The following is a 21,169-nucleotide window of genomic DNA, read 5'->3' on the forward strand; positions in this document are numbered from 1 at the left end:
TAATACGGAGTACTACATTATTGAAATATGACTATCTGGGACTCGATAATTTTCCAGTCACAATGACCTCCTAAAGGAACTAAGAAAGTATAACTGTATGAGACTCATAGGAAGCTCGACTGCTCGAGCCATTACAACAGAAATAACGCCATACATACGAAAATACGATAGGTAATATAGCCGGATGAATAGAAATTAGAAGAGCAATAATCAAGTGATCTCCAAGGTCAACCATATGGTTAAAGTATTGGCACATATTATCTACTCGTATATGATTCATAAACATATAGGATGACATTTTTGTCAATAATGGAAACATGAGAAAAAGTATTAGTGGAAAATGCGCCAGGCGGAAGGAATAGGTGACAGGTGGAAGGTAATTTGAGGAAAAAATATTCAACAACATAGTAAAATATCAAATGACAAGAAGTACCACTACATGTTGAATAGTATGAGTACTTTTGTAGTATTATTAAAACAACTTATACTTTGATGATACATTATACATGTATAATAGTACAAAAAAATGTACCATTAAAAGAGAGAAACGTCAAATGAAAAAAAAAAACCCAAATTCCCCTCCCATGTGCATGCGAAATACACAGCTGCCTAGATGCACTCGCTTCTTTACCCCTCTCATAGTGTGGCTTTGTTACTACTCCAATACTCCATAGTACTTACAGCCTGATTACAACATATTTCACCGCAAATATAGGCTTCCAACCTAAGCTTGTCGGATCTCCCCTTCCTTATATTCACTCTCAAGTCTCAATGGTGAATTTTATCCAAACCCTTCTCCTACTTCTCTCTATTTCTCTTTCTCTCTCCTTTGACCTTGAATTGACTTACATGGCAAATGACGGTCAAGATTTCCCAATCGAAGAAGCTACAATCACAGCCATCCATCAAGCCTTCTCCCAAAACAAACTAACATGTAGACAGCTCGTTGACTATTACCTTAATCGCATCGAAACATTAAACCCTATCCTACGCGCAGTTGTTGAGATTAACCCGGACGCGCAGGCTCTCGCCGACGTTGCCGACCAGGAAAGAGAAAATGGGCATCAGTTGGGCGCGTTGCACGGTATACCGGTGTTAGTGAAGGATACAATTGGGACAAAGGATAAAATGGGGACCACAGCCGGGTCGTACGCGCTGGTAGGGTCAGTGGTGGCGCGTGAGTCGACGGCTGTAGAAAGATTGAGGAAAGGTGGAGCAGTGATATTGGGAAAGGCTAGTTTGTCTGAGTGGTATAAACTTCGGTCTATTGATCATCTCCCTAATGGCTGGTCTGCTAGAGCTGGCCAAGGAGTGGTTAGTCCTCTTTAACTTTTGAATTTGAACAAATTTGAAATTTTGAACATTTTTGTATTATTAAAAGTTACTTTACCACTCCTTGATCTAATCCAACAAATTTATCTGGTACTCCATTTGAAGAAAGTTTGTACGTTTCTTGATCTTGATTAGTGACATGCTCGTTTTCTAGGGTCGAACTTAAAACACTAATTTCTTAATAATGATAAAATTTATTACTCTTACAAACTATGTTTTATTCGTACAAACTATTTTTCTAGATTTGTAGTTTTATACTCCGTAATTTATATTATGATGAATTTGATTAAGCATTGATGTATAAAAAACCAATATTTCTATGGTCATACTAGGATATAGTAGATCCATGCTTGATTTCAGTCGTTCATGAAAATGATTTGGACATTTGTGTAAAAAACACTAATTCAAGGTGTAAATTAATGAAAGTCTGCATTAGAAATTAAATATTTGTTGTTAACAGATCAATGAGACCCCTTATTTACGTCTTTAATGGGGTTATGTGCAGTTGTTCAGGAGAGAAACTTGTATTGTACTTGAAGCTTAAGTTACTATGACTACCAATTTAGTGCATTACTTAGCTGACTTTAAAGATTTTGATTTACCAATTTCATCTTATTGATCTTGATCGAACCATGTAGAATCCATATGTAAAATCTGCTGATCCATGTGGCTCAAGCAGTGGTTCAGCTATATCTGTAGCGGCGAATCTGGTGGCTGTATCTCTTGGTACTGATACTCACAGTTCCATCATCTGCCCTTCTGATCATAACTCTGCCGTGGGTCTTAGGCCTACTGTAGGACTTGTAAGCCGGGCTGGTGTAATTCCAATTTCATCCCGCCAAGACACCGTTGGGTATGCATAAATTTATCTAAACTAATCCATGTATTTTGTTATAGCATCAGAGTATACAGGGTATCAATTAAATCTTTGGTGAAAATGCGATCAACTTGCAGGCCTATATGTAGGACTGTTTCTGATTGTGTATATGTTCTAGACGAGATTGCTGGTTTCGACCCTAGGGATGAGGAAGCTACAAAAAGATCATCGAAATTTATACCTCAAGGCGGATATAAGCAATTCCTTAAAGAGGATGGACTTAAAGGAAAACGGTTAGGCATTGTCAGACATCCCTTTGTGAGCTCCCTACATGAATCTACTGTGGCTCAAGCTTTCGAACGCCATCTCAAAACATTAAGGTAAAGCTAAACACCCACATTTGGTGATATTAGTGTCCATGGATGAATTTGAATGTTCAAGCTGATAGAGTTACACGTTAATTATCTTTTGCTACCAAGATAATTATCTCTTCTCCATATTTGTAGGGATGTATTATTATCCTTTTCTTGCTTTATGTTTATCTTGTTGTTGTGTACGTATAGCTACTCTTGTATAAATATAGGCTGTATATTCATCTTTTATAATCAATCAAAGTAAATACAATTCCTTCATGGTATCTTGTAGTGAGTTGAATGATAAAAATGCAGGGAGAAAGGAGCAATATTAGTGGATGACCTTGAGATTTCGAACATTGGTGAGATCCTTAACCCTCATCATAGTGGTGAACTAACAGCAATGCTTGCTGATTTCAAGCACGCGATTCCTGAATACCTCGAGGGACTTGAGTCTTCACCCGTGAGGTCCCTAGCAGACATCATCGCCTTTAATGAGAACAATCCTGAACTGGTATGTAGCTAACCATTTACTTTCCTCTTATAAACCTCGATTCTTCAATTTCCTTAAACAATTACAATGAGCAGATTGGTCTAAAATCATATCTTTTACAGGAAAAGACTAATGAGTATGGGCAAGATGGATTTATCGAGGCAGAAAATATGCATGGAAACGAGGAGGAAATAGAGCAGATAGTCGAGCATCTTGACAAGCTGAACAAGGAAGGATTCGAGAAAATGATGGAAGAGAACAAATTGGACGCGATGGTGACTCCTGGAACAAAGGCTATCCCTGTGATGGCTATTGGAGGGTACCCTGGGATTACAGTTCCAGCTGGTTATGATGAACATGGTATTCCGTTTGGCATGTTGTTCTCGGGGTTGAAAGGAACGGAACCAAAGCTAATCGAGAGTGCTTATGGGTTCGAACAAGCTACTCTGGCTAGGAAGCCTCCCCTGTTTGATTCACCTAAATGGCTTCAAGGGTGAAAATCTGCCCATACTATGATTCTTAATGTGGTCGAATTATGACTTTTGACACAAAAATGATTTTTAATGAATTAATGTGGTTGTTAATTAAGTCTGCTAGCTACCACAAATTGCTTACTAATATGACATCTTCATGGATAATTGGATACTCAACTTCTTGACAACATCAAAGAGAGTAAAAATTTAACAAATTTATTATGTCATAGTGGGCTAATTTAGCTATAGAAATGTACCTTGTCACAAAATCAAATTACACATAGTTTGGCCCAAAATTTCTCATCTTGTTGTCCAATTGATTTCTACGTGCTACTTTAACCTGCCCGAAGTAGCTGCTAGAAATTACTGAGTAGTATGTCATTAACAAATTTACTTTGCTGAAAGGTTGGTGGCCTGGGATCGAAATTGCCTCAATAGCACAGTACAGCTTTTTTTTTGCTAGAAGCTTAGTTTGTCTAGCACCAGATACTAAAGTCTAATGCTCGATTTGACTTAAAAATGGCCGAGAGTCCTAATGTTCATTATACACTTGGTTGTATGTAAAAAATTGTAGTGACTCGACTGTCAAAGCTAGATGCAATGGTCATGACCCCTTTTTCTTTTTTTAGACATAGATTGAAAATCTTGCAAAACCATCTAATTTGCCTCCATTTCCAAATTGACCCCAAAGTATTACAATTAATTAAATAAAACCAATGTTTCACAAATGACATTAGAGTAAGAAACAAAATAATATTACAACTTAAGTTTGTTAAAAAAGAAAAATGTTACAGACATGTATTGAGTATGCCTTGCCCTAGCTAGCCATCTCGTTCGAGCAAATGAAAATGGTGATCACCTACAAAGTATACCTGTGATTTAGCTCTTGGTCTAATGGGCTCTATGGGAGCATTGCCTAAGAGCTTTCTTATGCCATAAAAAAAAAAAAAAAGAAAAAAAAAGGAAAAAAAAAAAAAAAAATGCCCTGCATCTCTTTTCTCTGGGCAACAAGTATATATGAACCCCACCAACCTGTGTGGATAACAAAAATAATCCACCTTTTTCTTTTTTTTGGGTTGTTTTTATGATTAGTAAAATTGAATTTTTAAGTTAGAGATAATCTTATGGGTATTATATCATATGATATACTAGTATGTAGTATAGTAGTAGTAAGTTTGAAGCTTAGCTTCTTTGATCAATCTTCTAGAGGCAGATTTATGGAAGTGCCTTGAGTTGAGCAAAGATCAAATATGTCTTCAAACATAATTGCTCCTTTCATATAATCCTTGAATTTGTCACACCCCAAGTTGCTCATTTCTTGATGATGGTCTATTGGCTTCAATGACATTGTCGTCTCTGATATATTCATTTGTGGGAAATCATCTATCGCCAATGGCGGTAAATTGAAGTAATTATTTGCCATTTGCATATCCTGTTACAAAAATATATTAGATTAGTATAAATCGCTAGAAATAGTGCATTTTAAGTTAACATATCACATCATATATTACAGGTCGAATGACCTTATTAGATAATAATTCTAATATTGTATGGAATAATTAAGTTGACACGTTACTAACTCAGAGCCTCAAATAATACTGACAAGATGAATACTTGAGTAAAAAAATCTAGAAGGGCGGGCCGGGGTATAATGAAGGGGACACAAACAAGCTTATTTGGCTACTGAAAATGATGATAGGAAGTGAGGGAAAAAGTAGAAAAAGATGTTTAGAGTCAGTCAAAAGAAGCCATAGAAGTTGGTGAAGAAAGCTAGCTAGCTAAGCTCACTAGATAGATTATTCTCCAGTCATAACGCAGTCAGTGAGTGAGTGAGTCAGTCCAAGCTAATTTGAAGAGAGATGAACTAGAAGCAAATCTAATAAGCTTTATGAAAAGGAGGTAAATATATCACTTGGGAATTAGCCCTTTCTTACTTTAATTTAAGGATCAAAAGAGATACTCAAAGGTCTTATCTTTGTTGGACCATTTCCAGACTATGAGAAAACTCTTCTATCTACTTTACTTTTCTTTCTTTGTGAACTAATCATTACTAGTTTTCTAACATCACAATCCTTTTTAATTTTTTTTAAAGAAATTTTATAATCTTTCTAAAATTATTTATGAGAGTTCTCTTAAAATTTTAAGCAAATAAACCCAACAATTATTTTTCAATGAAGTATCATCATTTTCTTATTACAGACAAAATGATATTTATTCTAAATAATGTACTCAAAAACCGAACAGTTAGCTAAGTAAAAAAAAAAAAAAGCCTTTCTCTTTATGAATCTAAGCACTGAAGAAGTGTTCCATACAATTACTACTCTGTACCATTTTATTTTATGTAAAGAAAGTTACAAAAGACAAATAATTAAATAGGATTCGATCTCAAGTTTTAGGTCGTGGATACCATCCCAATAATTTCACCAATTAAGCTAGATAGGACCCAAGACACACAAATTTTCGAATGTGTTTGTTCAATAATTTTCCTTAAAAAAATTTAAGTGTTTGAGTAAGTATCTTCTCATAAATTAAATCAACGGTAATGAGCTTGAAAGGCAATAAAATTATTTGATAAGAAAAAACTTTCTTCCTCAAAGAAGAACATTAAAGCAACAAGTATCACATAGGGCCGCAAAACAAAAGAAGATACATGCTTAAAGAGTTAAAGCTTGATCAAAGACTCTTGACTTAGCTTGAAATGTAATTTGACCTCATGATTAACTGATTATTAAAGCTAAACAGTAAAATTCATGATAACTCAAATTTGATACTTTATTATATAATCTTTATAACTTTTGTAATTCAAAAAAATAAAAGAAATTACCTGGTAAAGATTTGATGAGTAATCAAAGGCAAACGGGTAGAAATGTGCGGAACTATTAGCTTCATCTGCGGCAAATAAAGGGGCTTGTACATCTTGGTCCGTACTTAGGGCACTTCCTGTTGGTGTACCTTCTTGATTAGTGAGCTCTGAAGATGCCTCTGAAGGAAACTTATTAAATCCGTCATTGTTATTATGTCTTGACAAGTGATCTTGATTTTGATTTGCTTCCCTAATTCGTCGAGTAATCTCAATGCCTCTTGTATGATCATCCCCTTGTACATCTTCGTCTATGCATTCATTATCTGGGATAAAAACGTCTCCTACTTCTTTGGTCCTTGGATTGTTTTGAATTGTTTTCTTGAAAACACGGCATAATGCATATGATTCCTGTCATTTTAATTGAAAATAATTAGATAGAGCATTAACGTAATATGTAAATATATGATATAATATGTATAGACAAAAGTATTGGGCATCCAATCCAGGATCCAAAATCAATAGTGAAATTATCAATCTGAAATTGACACCAGTCAATAACTAATCTTATGTGAGACGATTGTTTAATTATGAAGACGGCATACATAAGCTTGTAAAATAAGGTTATTATTTAAGTATGTTTAATAATTAATACTCCCTCCATCCCTTATTTATATGCCTATTTTTCTTTATTATGGGAGTAATAAATGTCAAAAATATACATATAAATAAAGGACGGAGGGAGTACTATGATTTACCATCACTAGTCATATGAAATTGATATGATTTTTGAAATCATTGTTAATTATATACATTGTGATTAACGACATCATTTCATAAATTATGATGAAATTATTGAAACTCATCACTTCAAATCACAATTTACGAAACCCGACAATATTATCTACAATATCTAGAAGGGGTGAAATAAAAGGTGATAAACCAAATTATTATATATTGCAAGAATATATGTAATGATGATTTAGTGTTAAAATGTTTTTAATTATAGTCAAGAAATGAATATTTTAAAGGGGTTTGTTTTGAAATGATTCAAATTGATGAAATGTACGTAAGTTTGCTACATGAAAAGAAGGGTTAAGTTAGATAAAGTAAAGAAGAATAATTAATGAATGATAAAAATGAAGGTTGGATCTAGGTTATGACGCGGTAATAGTAGAAAAAGACGATCGAGATGATGATTGCATGATTACTGTCGTCTACGTTTGCTGGATCTCATGCACATAATCATCATTTTCTATAGAATCTTGTCATGCAACGTTCCTTTCTTTTCTTTTTCAATGTTTTATTCCTTTTTTTTTTAATTATATATTATTTTTAAAATCTTTCTAATTTTGCAAAATGCTCCTCGTGCTTTCAAATACTACAAACCCTAGATCACCACATTATTCTTAATACTTCTGTTTTTCACCCATACTTTTTATCTTTTTCAATTTGTAGCTATATATAAATTCATTAATTTCTCGAACTTTGAAAAAAATTATAATTTGTACTCAGTCTAATATAAATGAATTTCATATTTTCTCTCTCTTCCGATCCAGGCCCTAACCCTTTAATTATTTTTCAAACCTTTTTAATAGTTTTGCAAGATTTCATTGTAGGAAAATCATAACGGAATCTTACACGGTGTATTCGAGTATACCTAAAACAAATCTTCTAGTTGTATGTGTTATGTACACGCTATCAACTGGTGCACCGTCGTATAAGTGTTGGGGAAATTTATAGTTTTTATCCTGAGATTTTAGATGAAGTATAATTTTTCTAGATGATATGTTGCATAACTACTTAAAAAATAAAAATGAAACCTCTTCAATATATAGAGCTATCTCTAGTAGCCTAGTACTAATAGTAATAACTAAGAAACAAATGAGAGAGACGGGGAAAAAGAATAATATTAGCTGAAGGTATATGTACGAACCTTAAGGGAGGGAGTAGAGCCAGAAAGAGACTCAAGAAGGCGATATTCGTGCATAACCCAATTAGTCCTAAGCCCGTGGGGAGCTCTCCCTTTGTAATACACCAACGTCTTCTTCATCCCTACTGCCGTCTTCTGCGAGTGCACCGGTCTATCCTTCCCCGTTGCCTTCCAATAGCCTGCCCTCGTTGCTCGGTTTGTCCTTGATCCGTTTGGATACTTCCTGTCCCTTGGGCTGAAGAAGTACCACTCCAAGTCCTTTCCGGGCAAAAATGACTTATCTGCACATTATCATTCACAGTACCATTTTTAGTACACTAGTACTTAATCAAATACTTCATTATATCTAATGAATGGTATACGAAAAATCAAACCTAATTTTTTAAAACTTAATTTATTATGGAGTTTAATTCTTTTTTTTAACTTAATTTATTATGGATTCATATAATTGTACACTTATATGTTAGCTTGGTTAAGCTACGTACACTTAATATTCAAAGACTTAATAAAGAAAACTATGTTTAAGTACATGAATTTTTCAATAATATTGATACATATAGACTAATCTATTGTATTATCTTTGTCTAGATTTAGTTGTCACGTTATTAGTAATTCAAATTACAATATCAATATTGAATAAAGATCGAGAGTATATATGAAAAGGGTTTATTATTAGAGTAGAAAATTATATTACCAGGTAAATCCCAAGGCTCGCACTTGTAAAGATCGATTTCAGGAATAATCTCTAGGTCAATCTTACGACCAGTGATCTTCCTATCAAGATAATAAGCAACCAACTCTTCATCAGTAGGGTGAAATCGAAAACCCGGTGGTAGACTCACTGGCGCCATAGGAGAAGCGAGAGTGTATGAATTCGAAAGAGAGGATATTAAAAGAGCTGAGGTTGATGAAGAAGAAAAAAAGTAGTGACTAAGAAGCTAAGCTAATAGTATGTGATAAATCCGTTTTAGGGAAAGGAAAGTGGGGGGCCAAAGTAGAAGAGAATGAAGAAGAGAGAACAAAGAGAAGACAAGCTTGTACCTTATTGGAACTGAAATATATAGAACCTACTGTTGGGATCGTAAACTAAAGTTGATGTGCTATATTTTTGAGATTATAAATTACATACTTTGTTACTATAGTTTATATTTATAACGTTTTTTATATTTGCTTTTGCGGCCTTTGCCCTTTGCTTTATTTTTATTTATTTTTTTCCCTTTTCCCATCTAATGTAAATACCAAAATGTTTGGGTTCCAAAGTGAAAAGAATGCTATGACAACCACTTGATATGAATTAAGAAAGATGAGAGAGAGTGTGAGAAAGAGAGAGGTGTACAAGCCAAGACAAAACTCTAAGTGAGATATAATCTAAAAGGGGTGTGATCAATAAAGATAGTATGGATAAAACATGATCAATCCAACAAGATTGTAGGCTCCAATTTTGGTGTACTTTTTATATCATATGGCCCCCTTCTCTTAGTGAAAATATCAGAAGTAGATGCTTTAGTTTCTTAATTAGGATATACAATTGCATTACATAGTATTTGTGACATCGGTTATTGTAAAATGAAAATTATTATTACATACGTACGTAGTAAACGATCCATTAAAAGTAATTATTAATGTTATTCTTACTCCTTATTTAAGAAAGGAGAAGACCCAACTATACTCTTGTCACAAAAAAAAAAAGACCCAACTATACTGAGTCATTATCCCTCACTAGTTAATTTGGTTCGAGTAAATGGGCTAGAAGAGTGAGGAATTTAAACCCGGGTAAAGATACTAAGTACGTCCAAATTTTCTATTCGATCTCCATCCACCTGTATATTGACAAGCTAATTAGAGAGTGTCCAGCTGACTACTAATACAAAAGCTTGGATATATAATAAGCTAGACTCAAAACTAGGCTAGCATCTAACATGCTATGTAATGAGAGGGAATGGAGACTCGGCTCAATCAGTTAATGAATGAACTTCATCATTAATTGCACAACAAACACAGCACATAGAATGTCTATGAAATACAACAATGGATTGGAGAGGTTAATTATATATTAGTCCTTAGGATTCTTTGACAATTACCACCAATAATTATTGGTGTTTTAGTAATTGCCACCTACAATTTTTTTTTATTTTTTTTTTATTATTTTATTTTTATTTTATTTTGTTGGTATTTTACCACCTACTATTTTAAAAAAAAAATGAAAATTTCCCACCTGATTGCCTACATGATGTCATTGTGGGCCCCACCGACGGATTTTTTTCAATTTTATTCCTTTTTCTAACCTTCTTCTTCGATTTTTGAATTGCAAATCCAAATTATGCAAACAAACCACTAAATTAGGTACCTAATTTATAAAATTGGGGCTAACTATAAGATGATGTTCATCATTTAGGGTTTTGAAATGAAATTAGGAGTTTGTTATTTAGTGATTAATTTATGAATTGGGACTAGTTTGCATCGATTTAACGTATTATGTCTCCAATTAGTACCGAAATTGATATTATTGTTAAGAAATTATTACTAATTATTGATATGAAAAATAGGGTTCATATGTATTTTAGGGATATTTTAAAATCAAATTTTTTTCTAAATTATGATTTACAATCCTAAATTGAGCATATATATTAGTTCTATACAGAGTTAATCAATGTAAATAATGCTTAATTTGAAAAACTATCTCAATTTGAAAAATTTCCCAAATTTGGGATAAATCCTAAATGAAGAACAACAAATTATAAGTGACACATATTAGTGACTTAATTATGTTCGTGTGAGCTTGAATTATGTTAAATCAACTACTAAATGCTTTTTCCTAATCTAATTTTAATTTATATTGAAAAAAAAAATCATTGAACATGAGAATCGAGGAAGCGGAAGGCATGATGACGTCATGTATGAGGGCTTGGGAAATCTGGTGGGAAATTTTCATGTTTTTAAAAATAGTAGGTGGTAAATTAAAAAAAATAAATAAATAAATTATAGGTGGTAATTACTAAAACGACAACAATAGTAGATGGTCATTTCTAAAAATCCTAGCCTTTATATTATAATTATTTCGCAGAAACTACTACTTCACAACAAGTATAGACTTTTTTTTTATGGCACGTTACGTGTAGCTTATACATATACATGAATTTAGATGGATAAGGTGCATGCATTGTATACTATCACACGTAGTTGCATTGCACGTATCATACATATAATTAAATTAGGAATTATAACTCGTTATAGTGAGCTAAGTGTGATATCTGACCTTGTATTTATTAGGTTCAATTATGATCTCAACATGCAAAACCCTAGCTAGCTCAAACACAATGGGTACAACCTTTACAAATAAATCCAATTCAATTTGACAAGGTTGCAATTTTTGCCTACGAATCCAATTTGCATTATCTCGTAAAATTTTGTCATTACTAATTTATCTAAATTCTTTACCAAGCTATTGTCTAAGGTCAATCTGTTCATTATGTTACTTTCATTGTTTTTGGATTATCAACTACTCGTAGTATGAAAAACATTCTAATATGGACTAACGCGTACTTTTTGCCACATATATATATAGTCCATATCAACAATTCAACATATATTTGCACTTTGGGAAAGTACAAGTCGTGCTTTTGTCAAGTACTATACTCTATAGATATATGATGTGGGGCAATTCAATTCTTGTATTAGGTAACTTATAATTATACTTTGGAATAATAAAGCAATCAACGACTATTACGTGTAAATTCAAAATGATTAGTGTTTCGGATGAAAACAATCGAATCTCGGAAGATCCTTTTATCTTGAGGGAACTTGGTCTCGGTCCGAACGACGCAGGAGCCGAGGGTTTCCTGCACAACAAATACACGTAAACTAGCCTCGGGGGGGACGCCGAGGAAGGCCCCTCCGATGCTTAAGTCAGTATATTAGAGAGAGAAAGCTGTGCAAGAGTTTAGTTGCTTGAGGCTTTATTGTCTTACCAAGGATTGACCAAATTGTTGGCTTTTATACCTTGGCTAATGAAGGAGGCGGATTGGGCCCGGAAGTCAGTTGGGCTGGGCCAAGCTGATTGGGCCGTTGACTGACCTTGACATGGCTTTGAGGATGTTGATTTTTGACTTTAGCATATTTGGAGAGTTGAACCTTAACCTTGGGCTTTTAATTGGATCATTCAGTGACCAGGCCCAATTGGACTAAATTGGACCCAAACAACTTGCCCCCCAGACCCGATTTGGAAGGATGACGGGTCGGGTTTGATTTAATCAGAAAAGGAGGGAAGTGAATGATTTGTTGATCCAAAAATGTGAATTTAAACCGTAATTAACCCATGATTAATGAGATAACAACAGTTAATGTGGATAATTGCGGAAGTTGGACGGGTAGTGGGCGATTTAACTGCAAGGTCGTGTGTTTAACGGCTACTTAGTGGGGTGCTTGAGAGAAATTGAAACGCAGACTCCTTGAATTCCCATTTCTGGAGATATAAATAGAGGCGCGTCTTCTCTCCCCACTCACTCATCAACACAAACCCAGAATTCTCAAGAACGCTCAAGAGCCCGCATCAAAACTTCGCAAATTCCCCGAGCATTAAGCTTAGAAGCTGAGACCTGTCACTACCAATTCGTAAATCGGCGGCTTTTGCTTCAGATCAAGGTAAATTCCTTTGATTTTATTTCATTTTTCCTCGACTTTGCACTCTTTCCCCTTTTTCGACTTTTTCCTTCGAAATTCGTCGATGGTGAGGGGAGTTAGAGGTGGAGCCCGTGCTCCAAGAAGAGCAAGGCTAATCCCCGATCCCAGGGACAGGATTGGGACCTGGAATGGACGAAGGACAGAGTCTGACCCTGCTGAAGGGGTTAGGGCGACTCCCATTTCTTCGGCTCCTCCTCAGAGGGCTGAGGGGGTGAGAGCTTCAGGACGGGATGATGAAGTTCCCGCTGTCCTTTGGGATATCCTCCCAGGGTTTTCAGAGTGGGAGGATGCCGAAGTAGCTTCGGCCATGATAAAGAACCGTCCCTACTCATGGTGGGTAGAGAACGCCGATCAATATCGATTTGCTGAGCAAATTGAGTTGCACTACGGCATTTTTGAAGCTGATGGATATTGGTGCCGAATGCCCTCAGCATCCGATAGAATCCATCGTCCACCCCCGGGGTATGTGGGGGTGTACACGAGACAGCTTCAGTATGGGCTGAGGTTCCCTTTGGACGTATTCGTCCGAGACTTGCTGATCCATTACAACATTTCCCTGTGCCAGCTGACCCCCACCAGCATCCGAAGGGTAATGACGTACTTATGGGTCTGCAAATTCTTCAGATACGTGCCGAACCTGCACTGCTTCAGAAAGCTCCATCGGCTAGTGCCAAATATTCAGAGTGGGCACGGAAGCCATGGTTCTGGGTGGTATCGGATTGAGTCTCGGCCCCCGTTCCTAACCATGTGGCCGAACGACTCTTCAGACAAGGACTGGAGAGGTCAATGGATTTGGGTTAGGGCGCCCACGGAGCCGAGCCATCCTTATGTTTTCAGCGCTCCCCGGTATCTTGCCGAGCCGGATCCTGATATGGGAAGTTTAGGTCCTCCCGAAGATAGCGGGCCAGACCCGAACCTTAATCAGCAGAACATCTTCGGCAAGCTGCCGAACCGGGGAGGCAGCGGCCGAATGCAGCATATCCCGGAGACTTGGCTCCCCGATACGCACTATGTTTTCCAAGAGAATATGCTGGCAGCTGTCGGCCTCAGCCGAAAGTTTAGGGATGGTAATCTTCTTCGGCTGGGGCCGAGGCCTTTTAATTATCTCTTTTCTTCTTTCATTTTGCTTTCTTGTGATGTGCCGAACTAACTGAATTGACTTCTCCCCTTTTCTTTTTCAGAACGGGACGAGACCAACGTCGGCATTGATTACGCTCGCCTTGGCGTCAGCCGAGAACGAGTCGTAACTGATCGGGCTCCCCCTATCACTGAACCAAGGCGCCGAGAGGTTCACCTAGACTCTTCCCACTTCCAAATTGAGGCTGTTGCTCTGTATCAGAGGCAGAAGCCTTGGTGGAAGAAGAGGGATCCCTTGTTTCAGCTGCTGGAAGAAGAAGCTGAAGCTGCCCGCACAGCCGAAGAGGTTGCACGGGTACTTGAGGCTTGTGAAGGAGGAGAAGGGTCCTCCAGAGCTGCTGAAGCCGAAGCTGCAGCTAGAGCAGCTGAAGAAGACGAGGCTTTGCTGAAGACCTCGGTGAGTTTTTAGACAACTTTTTTCTTTTCTTTTTTTTTTTTTTTTTTTTTACTCACACTCTTCTTCCCCCCTGTCTGTTACAGTCTGAAGAGAGTAACAGACACAGAGAAGGCAAAGCTCCTGTTCGTCCCGAAGATCAAATACAAGAGTCTTCAGATTCAGATATGGACGAGCAGCCCCTTCTGAAAAGGCGCCGAAGGATGGCCATCATCGGCCCTCATGATTTTCAGCAGAGGCCGATGACCATCGGCGTCGCAATAAGGGAACCTGAGGAAGGCAATGGATCGCCGAGGGTTCCCCAGCCAACACCCCAATCTCCTCAAAAGACCCCTCCGCCACCTCCTGAGATGGAGGTGGATCAGAGAACTCCCGGACCTAAGGGAGGGGTCCAAGAAGAAATCAAGGAGAGTGCTGCTGAGCACGAAAATAAAGATGCCGTGATGTCAAGTGCTGAAGGCTTCACGGCAGATATCGCAAGAGAGGTTGAGGCTTTCGTCCTCACCCCTGAAGAAGAGGAGGTCATAGTACTTGACTCCTCTGAGAAGGACGATGCTGAGACAACCAAAGCTAATCAAGCTCCATCGTCGTCCTTCCCTTCTTTCCAGACTCTGCATTCTGGAGAAATGGGTTTCTCGGCCCCCCGAATTCCAATCCCAGATCACATCTGGGACCTCATATGGGGTCAAAACCGAGAAGGAGCTGCAGCCTACTTCGGCAATTTTGCTGGCATGTCCGAAGTAGACAGGGCAAGGATCTGGTCGCTGAAGGCCACTGCTGGGATGGGCGAATCCAGTAGATCAGTTCCTGACCCAGCCAGGTCTAACCAACTGCTGATGATGCAGGTAATTTTCCTTGCCTTGATTTCTTTCTGAACTCAACCTTTCAGCTATTATTTTTTACTTTTTTAACTTGTGCCCCTGTTTTCAGTTCGTGCACAATCAGACTCTCACTGTAGAGCTGATAGATTCCCTACAAGATAGGGTGGACGCTGCTGTGCACGAAAGGAAGGTGGCTGAAGAGGAAGTTAAGCTTGCTAAGCTGAAGCAAGCAGCAGCTGAAGAGAAGCAGCAGGAGGTTGAGGAGTACGGTAAAAAAGCTGCCGAAGCTCTGAAAACCTTCTGCGATGCTATGGAGATGGAGGTTTTTCCCCCACTGATGGAAGGGGAAAAATTCCTCCAAGAGCACCTGGGGGTGGACATCTCCAAGTTCAAGGCTGCTATCGAGAGCCGAATCCAAGAAGGAGCTGCTGCACAAGCTGAAGTGCAGCATCAGCTTGAATCTCTTGAAGCCAGCAGAATGGCTGCTGAAGAGATGCTCCAAGCTAGGGATGTCCAACTCTCAAGGGCTGCTGCTGCTGCTGAAGCTCAAAGAGCTAAGCTACAAGAGGCTGAGGATCAGCTCACTGCCAAGAAGGAAGAAATGGTCCAAGTTCAGGCCGAGGCTTCCCGGGTTCAGCAAGAGTTTACCGAGCTGAAAGGCTCCTCCTCCAAGCTCGTCGATGAGCTGAAGAGATCCGAGGAAGACTTGGAGGAGACGAAGAAGAAGTTGGCCGATGCTGAGGCTCTACTCAAAGTCCGTATCTATACCCAAGAAGAGTATGAAATGGGTTTTAGGAACGGGTTCAGAGTGTGCCGAAGGGTCTGCCTTCATGCTGAGCCGAGGCTGGACTGGTCCAAATGTGCTGAATGGGTCCAAGATCCCGAAGACCCTCACATGAAGTATGCCACTCCCATCGAAGCTGAAATCCTTAAGGCTGAGGAAGCCGAGGAAGAAGCTGAGAGGATGGAGTTGGAGGCTGAGCAGAGGGAAAGGGAGGCTCGGCAGAGTGCAAAGCCTGCTTCTTCTGCTGCTGGAGCTGAGACCACCATTGGGCCCAATGAAGCTGATCAGTCTGATCCTCAGGCTGAAGCATAGGAACTCGGGCAGTCGTCTTCAGAATCTTGCGGTTCATCATGCGCTCAACTTTAGACTTGCCGCTTTCTGAATTTTTGCCTTTTGTTGTTTTTTGCTTCAGCTTGCCTTATCGTACAACAGCTTATTATATTTTTATTTTGCCTGTACGTATTTCGGCAGCTGTTACTTTCCGCTTGTGGGCGGCTGCCGACTATTTTTGTAATTCAACATTTTTATTTCAAAGAAGTTCACTTTCTCAGCTTTCTTGTGTATTTTTTTTTTTCTCTTCGCTTTACCAGTCTTCGCACTTTACTGCTTTCTTTGAATGATCTTTCAAATATTTGCTAAGTGCAGAACTTCGGCTAGCGAGAATCATTTCTGCTGAGACTTCTTTTTGCCGTTTGTACTCGGATGTTTTCAACTTGTGAAAAAACTGACATAAGTATCAAACTTCGGCTGAACTGAATGGCTGATAATTTTTCTCGGCTAAGCCGAGGATCTTTGAACACTTTGCTTTATTTTCTACATCTGTTTTTAAAGTACTGATTTCCCACCTGAGAGTTTTCACTCTAGAGATGGTACTCTTGTGACACTTTCTTCAATTCATCCAAGGGAACAACTATCCGAAACACCATGCCGGGGCAGCAGTTTATCTGAAGTACGAGGCATCATCATGCAATACTTCAGAGTTGCAACTACCACCCGGAACTGATTCATCCGAAGTACAAGGCATCACTATGCAATACTTCGGGGCTTTATCAGTTCCTATTTTTTAGGCTATGTTTCGGATAAGTCTATGGCCTTTTTGCCCAAAGGAACAGATTCTCCGAAGTACAAGGCATCACTATGCAATACTTCGGGCTTGTATCCTTTTTTGGCAGGTTTTACGGCTTGCCGAGGTACAAGGCATCATTATGCAATACCCCGGACAGCGCCGAATGAAACCTTGAATTTTTGAAAAACCGTAGAAAGCATAAAGACTTAAAGAATACACGCAATCTGAATGAATACTGGCTTGATGGCCTTTTTGTAAACAAAATCAGTGTACTTACATAGATTGTACTATCCGAAGGATTTACACATAGTATTTTTTGAGCACATCGGCATTCCAATGGTTTTTCAGCTCGGTGCCATCCATTTGTTTGAGTCTGAAGGTACCGGGCTGAAGCTCTTGATAAATTTCATAAGGTCCCTCCCAAGATGCTGAGAGTTTGCCATGAATGCGACTTTTTTGAACAGCTGCAGCATTCCTCAGAACTAAATCCCCAACTCTGAGAGGTCGTTGATAGACTCTTCGGTTGTAGGACTTGCTCATTCTGAGCTTGTGTGCAGCCATCCTTTCTCGGGCTAGATCTCTAATCTCGTCAAGGAAGTCGAGGGACTCTTTCATGAGCTGCTCATTTTCCTCGGCTGAGAAGAGATTCACTCGTAGGCTTTCTGAGCCCACTTCCACTGGAAGCACTGCTTCGGATCCATACACCAGCTGAAAAGGTGAATGCCCCGTTGCCTCCTTCTCGGTTGTCCGGAGTGACCAGAGGGTTCCCGGAAGTTCCTCTACCCACTTGGACTTTTGATCCTCTACTCTTTTTCTGAGAGCGTTAAGGATCTGTTTATTTGCGGCTTCGGCTTGGCCATTACTCTGAGGGTGGCAAACCGCGGAGTAAGCCAATTTTATCCCGAATTGGTCAGTGTATCGGCGCAAGGGCAGGTTGTCAAACTGTCTGCCGTGGTCGAACACAAAAACTTTTGGGATGCCGAACCGAGTTATTATGTTCTGCCAGATGAACTGTCTGACAGTTTGCTCAGATATGCTTGAAGCAGCTTCCGCTTCAATCCATTTGCTGAAATAGTCGATTCCGACTATCAGCCACTTTCTTTTGTATGGGGCCTCGGGAAAGGGTCCCAGAATATCCAACCCCCATTGTGCAAATGGAAGAGGATTAAGAATTGGCTGGAGATCTAGGCATGGCCGATGGATTACCGGTGCAAATTTTTGGCATTTCTCGCATTTTCTGACCATGTTCTTTGCATCCGAGATCATTGTAGGCCAAAAATACCCTGCCCTGAGAGCTTTGTGGGCTAAGGTTCTCCCTCCTATGTGGTTTCCGCAGATGCCGAGGTGAATCTCTCGGAGAATATAGTCGGCATCCGTTGGACCCACGCATTTCAATAATGGAGCGGAGAAGGATTTTCTGAGGAGTTGGCCGCCGAAGACGAGGAATCGTGAACTGATCCGCTTTATCTTGGAGGCCGAATTCCTATCCTCGGGGAGCTCGTCCCTGAGTTTATAAGCCAGGATGTCATCCATCCAGCTCGGCTCGAGTGCAGCGCAGCAGATTGATATTGCTTCGGCTACACTCTTTTCTCGGCGCACCTCCACATAGACAGAACGGCTTAACTCAGTCAGAGTTGAGCTTGCAAGTTTGGAGAGTGCGTCCGCTTGAGCATTTTGACCCCTTGGGACCAGCTCTACTTCGAAAGATCTCAGCTTCGCAATTGTCGATTTGATCCTTGTGAGGTAAGCTGCCATTGAAGGCTCTTTAGCCTCATACTCCCCCCGGATCTGATTGGCGACCAGCTGAGAATCTGTCTTGAGGTAGACATGCTCGGCTTCCAACGATACGCACAGGTCTAAGCCAGCAATGGCTGCTTCATATTCGGCCTCGTTGTTAGAGGCTTTGAATGAAAATTTTAGTGCATACTCGAAGGTTTTGCCTTCGGGAGAGGTAATGACGACCCCTGCCCCCGAACCGTTCACGGTGGAGGACCCATCCGTGAAGACGGTCCAGATTTTCCTCCTTGCATCCAGAGTCTCCTGATAGGAGCACTCGGCCAAGAAGTCTGCCAAGGCTTGCGCCTTGATGGCTGTTCTCGGCTGATAACCGATACTGAACTCGGTGAGCTCGAAAGCCCACTTTGCTAGTCTACCGGATTTTTCAACCTTGCCGAGGACTTTCTCTAACGGCTGATCAGTTAGAACCGCTATTTGATGAGAATCAAAATAGGGTCGCAACTTCCGAGCAGCCACCACCACTGCATAAGCCACTTTTTCTAACAATGGGTAGCGCGTCTCGGCATCCGTCAGGGTGTGGCTGACGAAATAGATCGGCTGTTGAACTTTTTCTTCTTCCCTTAGCAGCACCGCGCTTACCGTGGCTGGACTGACCGCCACGTATAAGTATAGGATGTCTCCTACGACTGGCCTTGCCAGTGTTGGGAGTTGAGCCAGGTGTTCACGGAGCTGCTGAAAGGCTGACTTTTGTTCGTCTCCCCATTCAATGCCTTTTGAATTTTGGAGCTTCAGCGCCTTGAAGAAAGGGAGCCCTTTGTCTGAGGCTCGTGAGATGAACCTGGACAAGGCAGCCATTCTCCCGGCTAGACGCTGAATATCCCTTTTTGTCTTCGGCTCGGGGAGGTCTAAAGCAGCTTGTACTTTGGCGGGGTTTGCATCAATCCCCCTCTTGCTGACCATGAAGCCGAGGAACTTGCCTGACTTCACGCCGAAGACACATTTCTTCGGATTCAGCTTCATTTTGTATTTTCTGAGGGTGGCGAAGGTTTCGGCTAGGTCCGTGACATGATCTTTTTCTTTTATGCTTTTGACGATTGAGTCGTCAACATAAACCTCCATGTTTCGGCCTTTTTGCTCGGCGAAAACCTGATCAACCAACCTCTGATATGTTGCCCCCGCATTTTTCAATCCGAAGGGCATCATTCTGTAATTGTACAACCCGGAACTTGTTATGAACGCTGTTTTAGCTCGGTCCTCGGGGTGCATGAAGATCTGATGGTATCCCGAGAATGCGTCCATGAAACTGAGCAGAGCATGCCCGCTTGTCGAGTCGACCAGTTGGTCGATCCTCGGCAGCGGATAGGAGTCCTTGGGACATGCCCTATTCAGGTCCGTGAAGTCAACGCACATCCTCCAGTTACCATTTGCCTTCTGAACCATTACAACATTGGCCAGCCACTCCGGATACTGACAGGGTTCAATGAACCCAGCATCTAGGAGCTTATCGACCTCAGCTGCGATGTTCTGGTTCTTTTCGGCGGAGTAGTTCCGCTTTTTCTGCTTAATGGGTCGACTGGAGGGGTCGACATTAAGCCTATGGGAGACGAAGTCCGGATCAATCCCGGGCATTTCTGCGGCTGAGAAGGCGAACACGTCTCCACTGGCCCGTAGGAGTTGGACGAGTGCCGCACGGGTGTTTGGCTCCAGTGACGACCCGATGCTAACACATCTGTTCGGATCTCCTACGGTCAGTTCTATTGACTCGGTCAGGTCATCCGTCTCCATGCTCTTAGAGTTGGATTCCTCGAATTCCGGCCTGCTATCAATATTAGCAGACTTTCCTGACCGCGGCTGGCCATCAGAGTCGTTCGGCTCTGAGGCGGAGTCAGCCTTTTGGCCCCCATCAGATTTCTCGTTGTCTGGGGCTTCATTAGCCGAAACGTCTGAGCCTCTCGGCTTTTTGGCGTTTCGGTCCCGGTGCTTTTCCTCCCCATCGCCACGGTCGCCTCGGCGAGACGTGGATGGCTTGAGGTGATTGCATCGGCGGGCTTCTTTTTGACTGCCCTTTATTTTCTCGGAGCGTCCCTCGTCTGAAACGTATATCATGATTTGATGATACGTGGAGACGACTCCTTGAATGCCGTGAATGAGGGGTCTCCCCATGATCACGTTGTATGCAGATGGAGCATCTACGACCAAAAATTCGGCCATGATATTCCTAGCTGCTCGGCCTTCGCCGATGGTGACAGGAAGTGTAATCTTCCCGTCAGGATACGATGAAGAGCCGTTGAATCCAGACACCGGGTAGGGTGCGGGGGCCAGGTGCTCGGCTCCCATCCTCAGCTGGTC

At 40.3% G+C, this 21,169-nt stretch overlaps 2 protein-coding genes across 2 annotated transcripts; one reads left to right on the top strand and one right to left on the bottom strand.

The window, feature by feature from the left end:
* Positions 1-359: 359 nt before the first annotated feature.
* On the top strand, positions 360-3,665 carry LOC110718568 (putative amidase C869.01). Its single transcript, XM_021897424.1, has 5 exons — positions 360-1,314; positions 1,971-2,185; positions 2,287-2,529; positions 2,818-3,016; positions 3,118-3,665. Exons 1-5 carry the CDS (start codon positions 772-774, stop codon positions 3,490-3,492), a joined length of 1,575 nt encoding a protein of 524 aa, XP_021753116.1. The 5' UTR covers positions 360-771; the 3' UTR covers positions 3,493-3,665.
* A 433-nt stretch (positions 3,666-4,098) lies between these two features.
* On the bottom strand, positions 4,099-10,075 carry LOC110718569 (NAC domain-containing protein 71-like). Its single transcript, XM_021897426.1, has 4 exons — positions 8,896-10,075; positions 8,205-8,482; positions 6,293-6,679; positions 4,099-4,900 (listed from the first exon to the last, which is right to left on the bottom strand). The coding sequence occupies exons 1-4, from the start codon at positions 9,050-9,052 to the stop codon at positions 4,664-4,666; spliced, it is 1,059 nt and encodes a 352-aa protein (XP_021753118.1). The 5' UTR covers positions 9,053-10,075; the 3' UTR covers positions 4,099-4,663.
* Positions 10,076-21,169: the final 11,094 nt, after the last annotated feature.

This window comes from Chenopodium quinoa, unplaced genomic scaffold (genome assembly GCF_001683475.1).
Source record: "Chenopodium quinoa cultivar QQ74 unplaced genomic scaffold, ASM168347v1, whole genome shotgun sequence".
Lineage (NCBI taxonomy): Eukaryota > Viridiplantae > Streptophyta > Magnoliopsida > Caryophyllales > Amaranthaceae > Chenopodium > Chenopodium quinoa.

Bases quoted from the DNA above. Each gene is read 5' to 3' on its own strand.
- LOC110718568 (XM_021897424.1), top strand. From the start codon at position 772: ATGGTGAATTTTATCCAAACCCTTCTCCTACTTCTCTCTATTTCTCTT. The intron at 2,186-2,286 runs GTATGCATAAAT...ATCAACTTGCAG, and splicing joins TCCCGCCAAGACACCGTTGG to GCCTATATGTAGGACTGTTT. The intron at 2,530-2,817 runs GTAAAGCTAAAC...ATAAAAATGCAG, and splicing joins CGCCATCTCAAAACATTAAG to GGAGAAAGGAGCAATATTAG.
- LOC110718569 (XM_021897426.1), bottom strand. From the start codon at position 9,052: ATGGCGCCAGTGAGTCTACCACCGGGTTTTCGATTTCACCCTACTGAT. The intron at 8,483-8,895 runs GTAATATAATTT...GATAATGTGCAG, and splicing joins CGAGCCTTGGGATTTACCTG to ATAAGTCATTTTTGCCCGGA. The intron at 4,901-6,292 runs GTAATTTCTTTT...TTTTTGTAACAG, and splicing joins ACTCATCAAATCTTTACCAG to GATATGCAAATGGCAAATAA.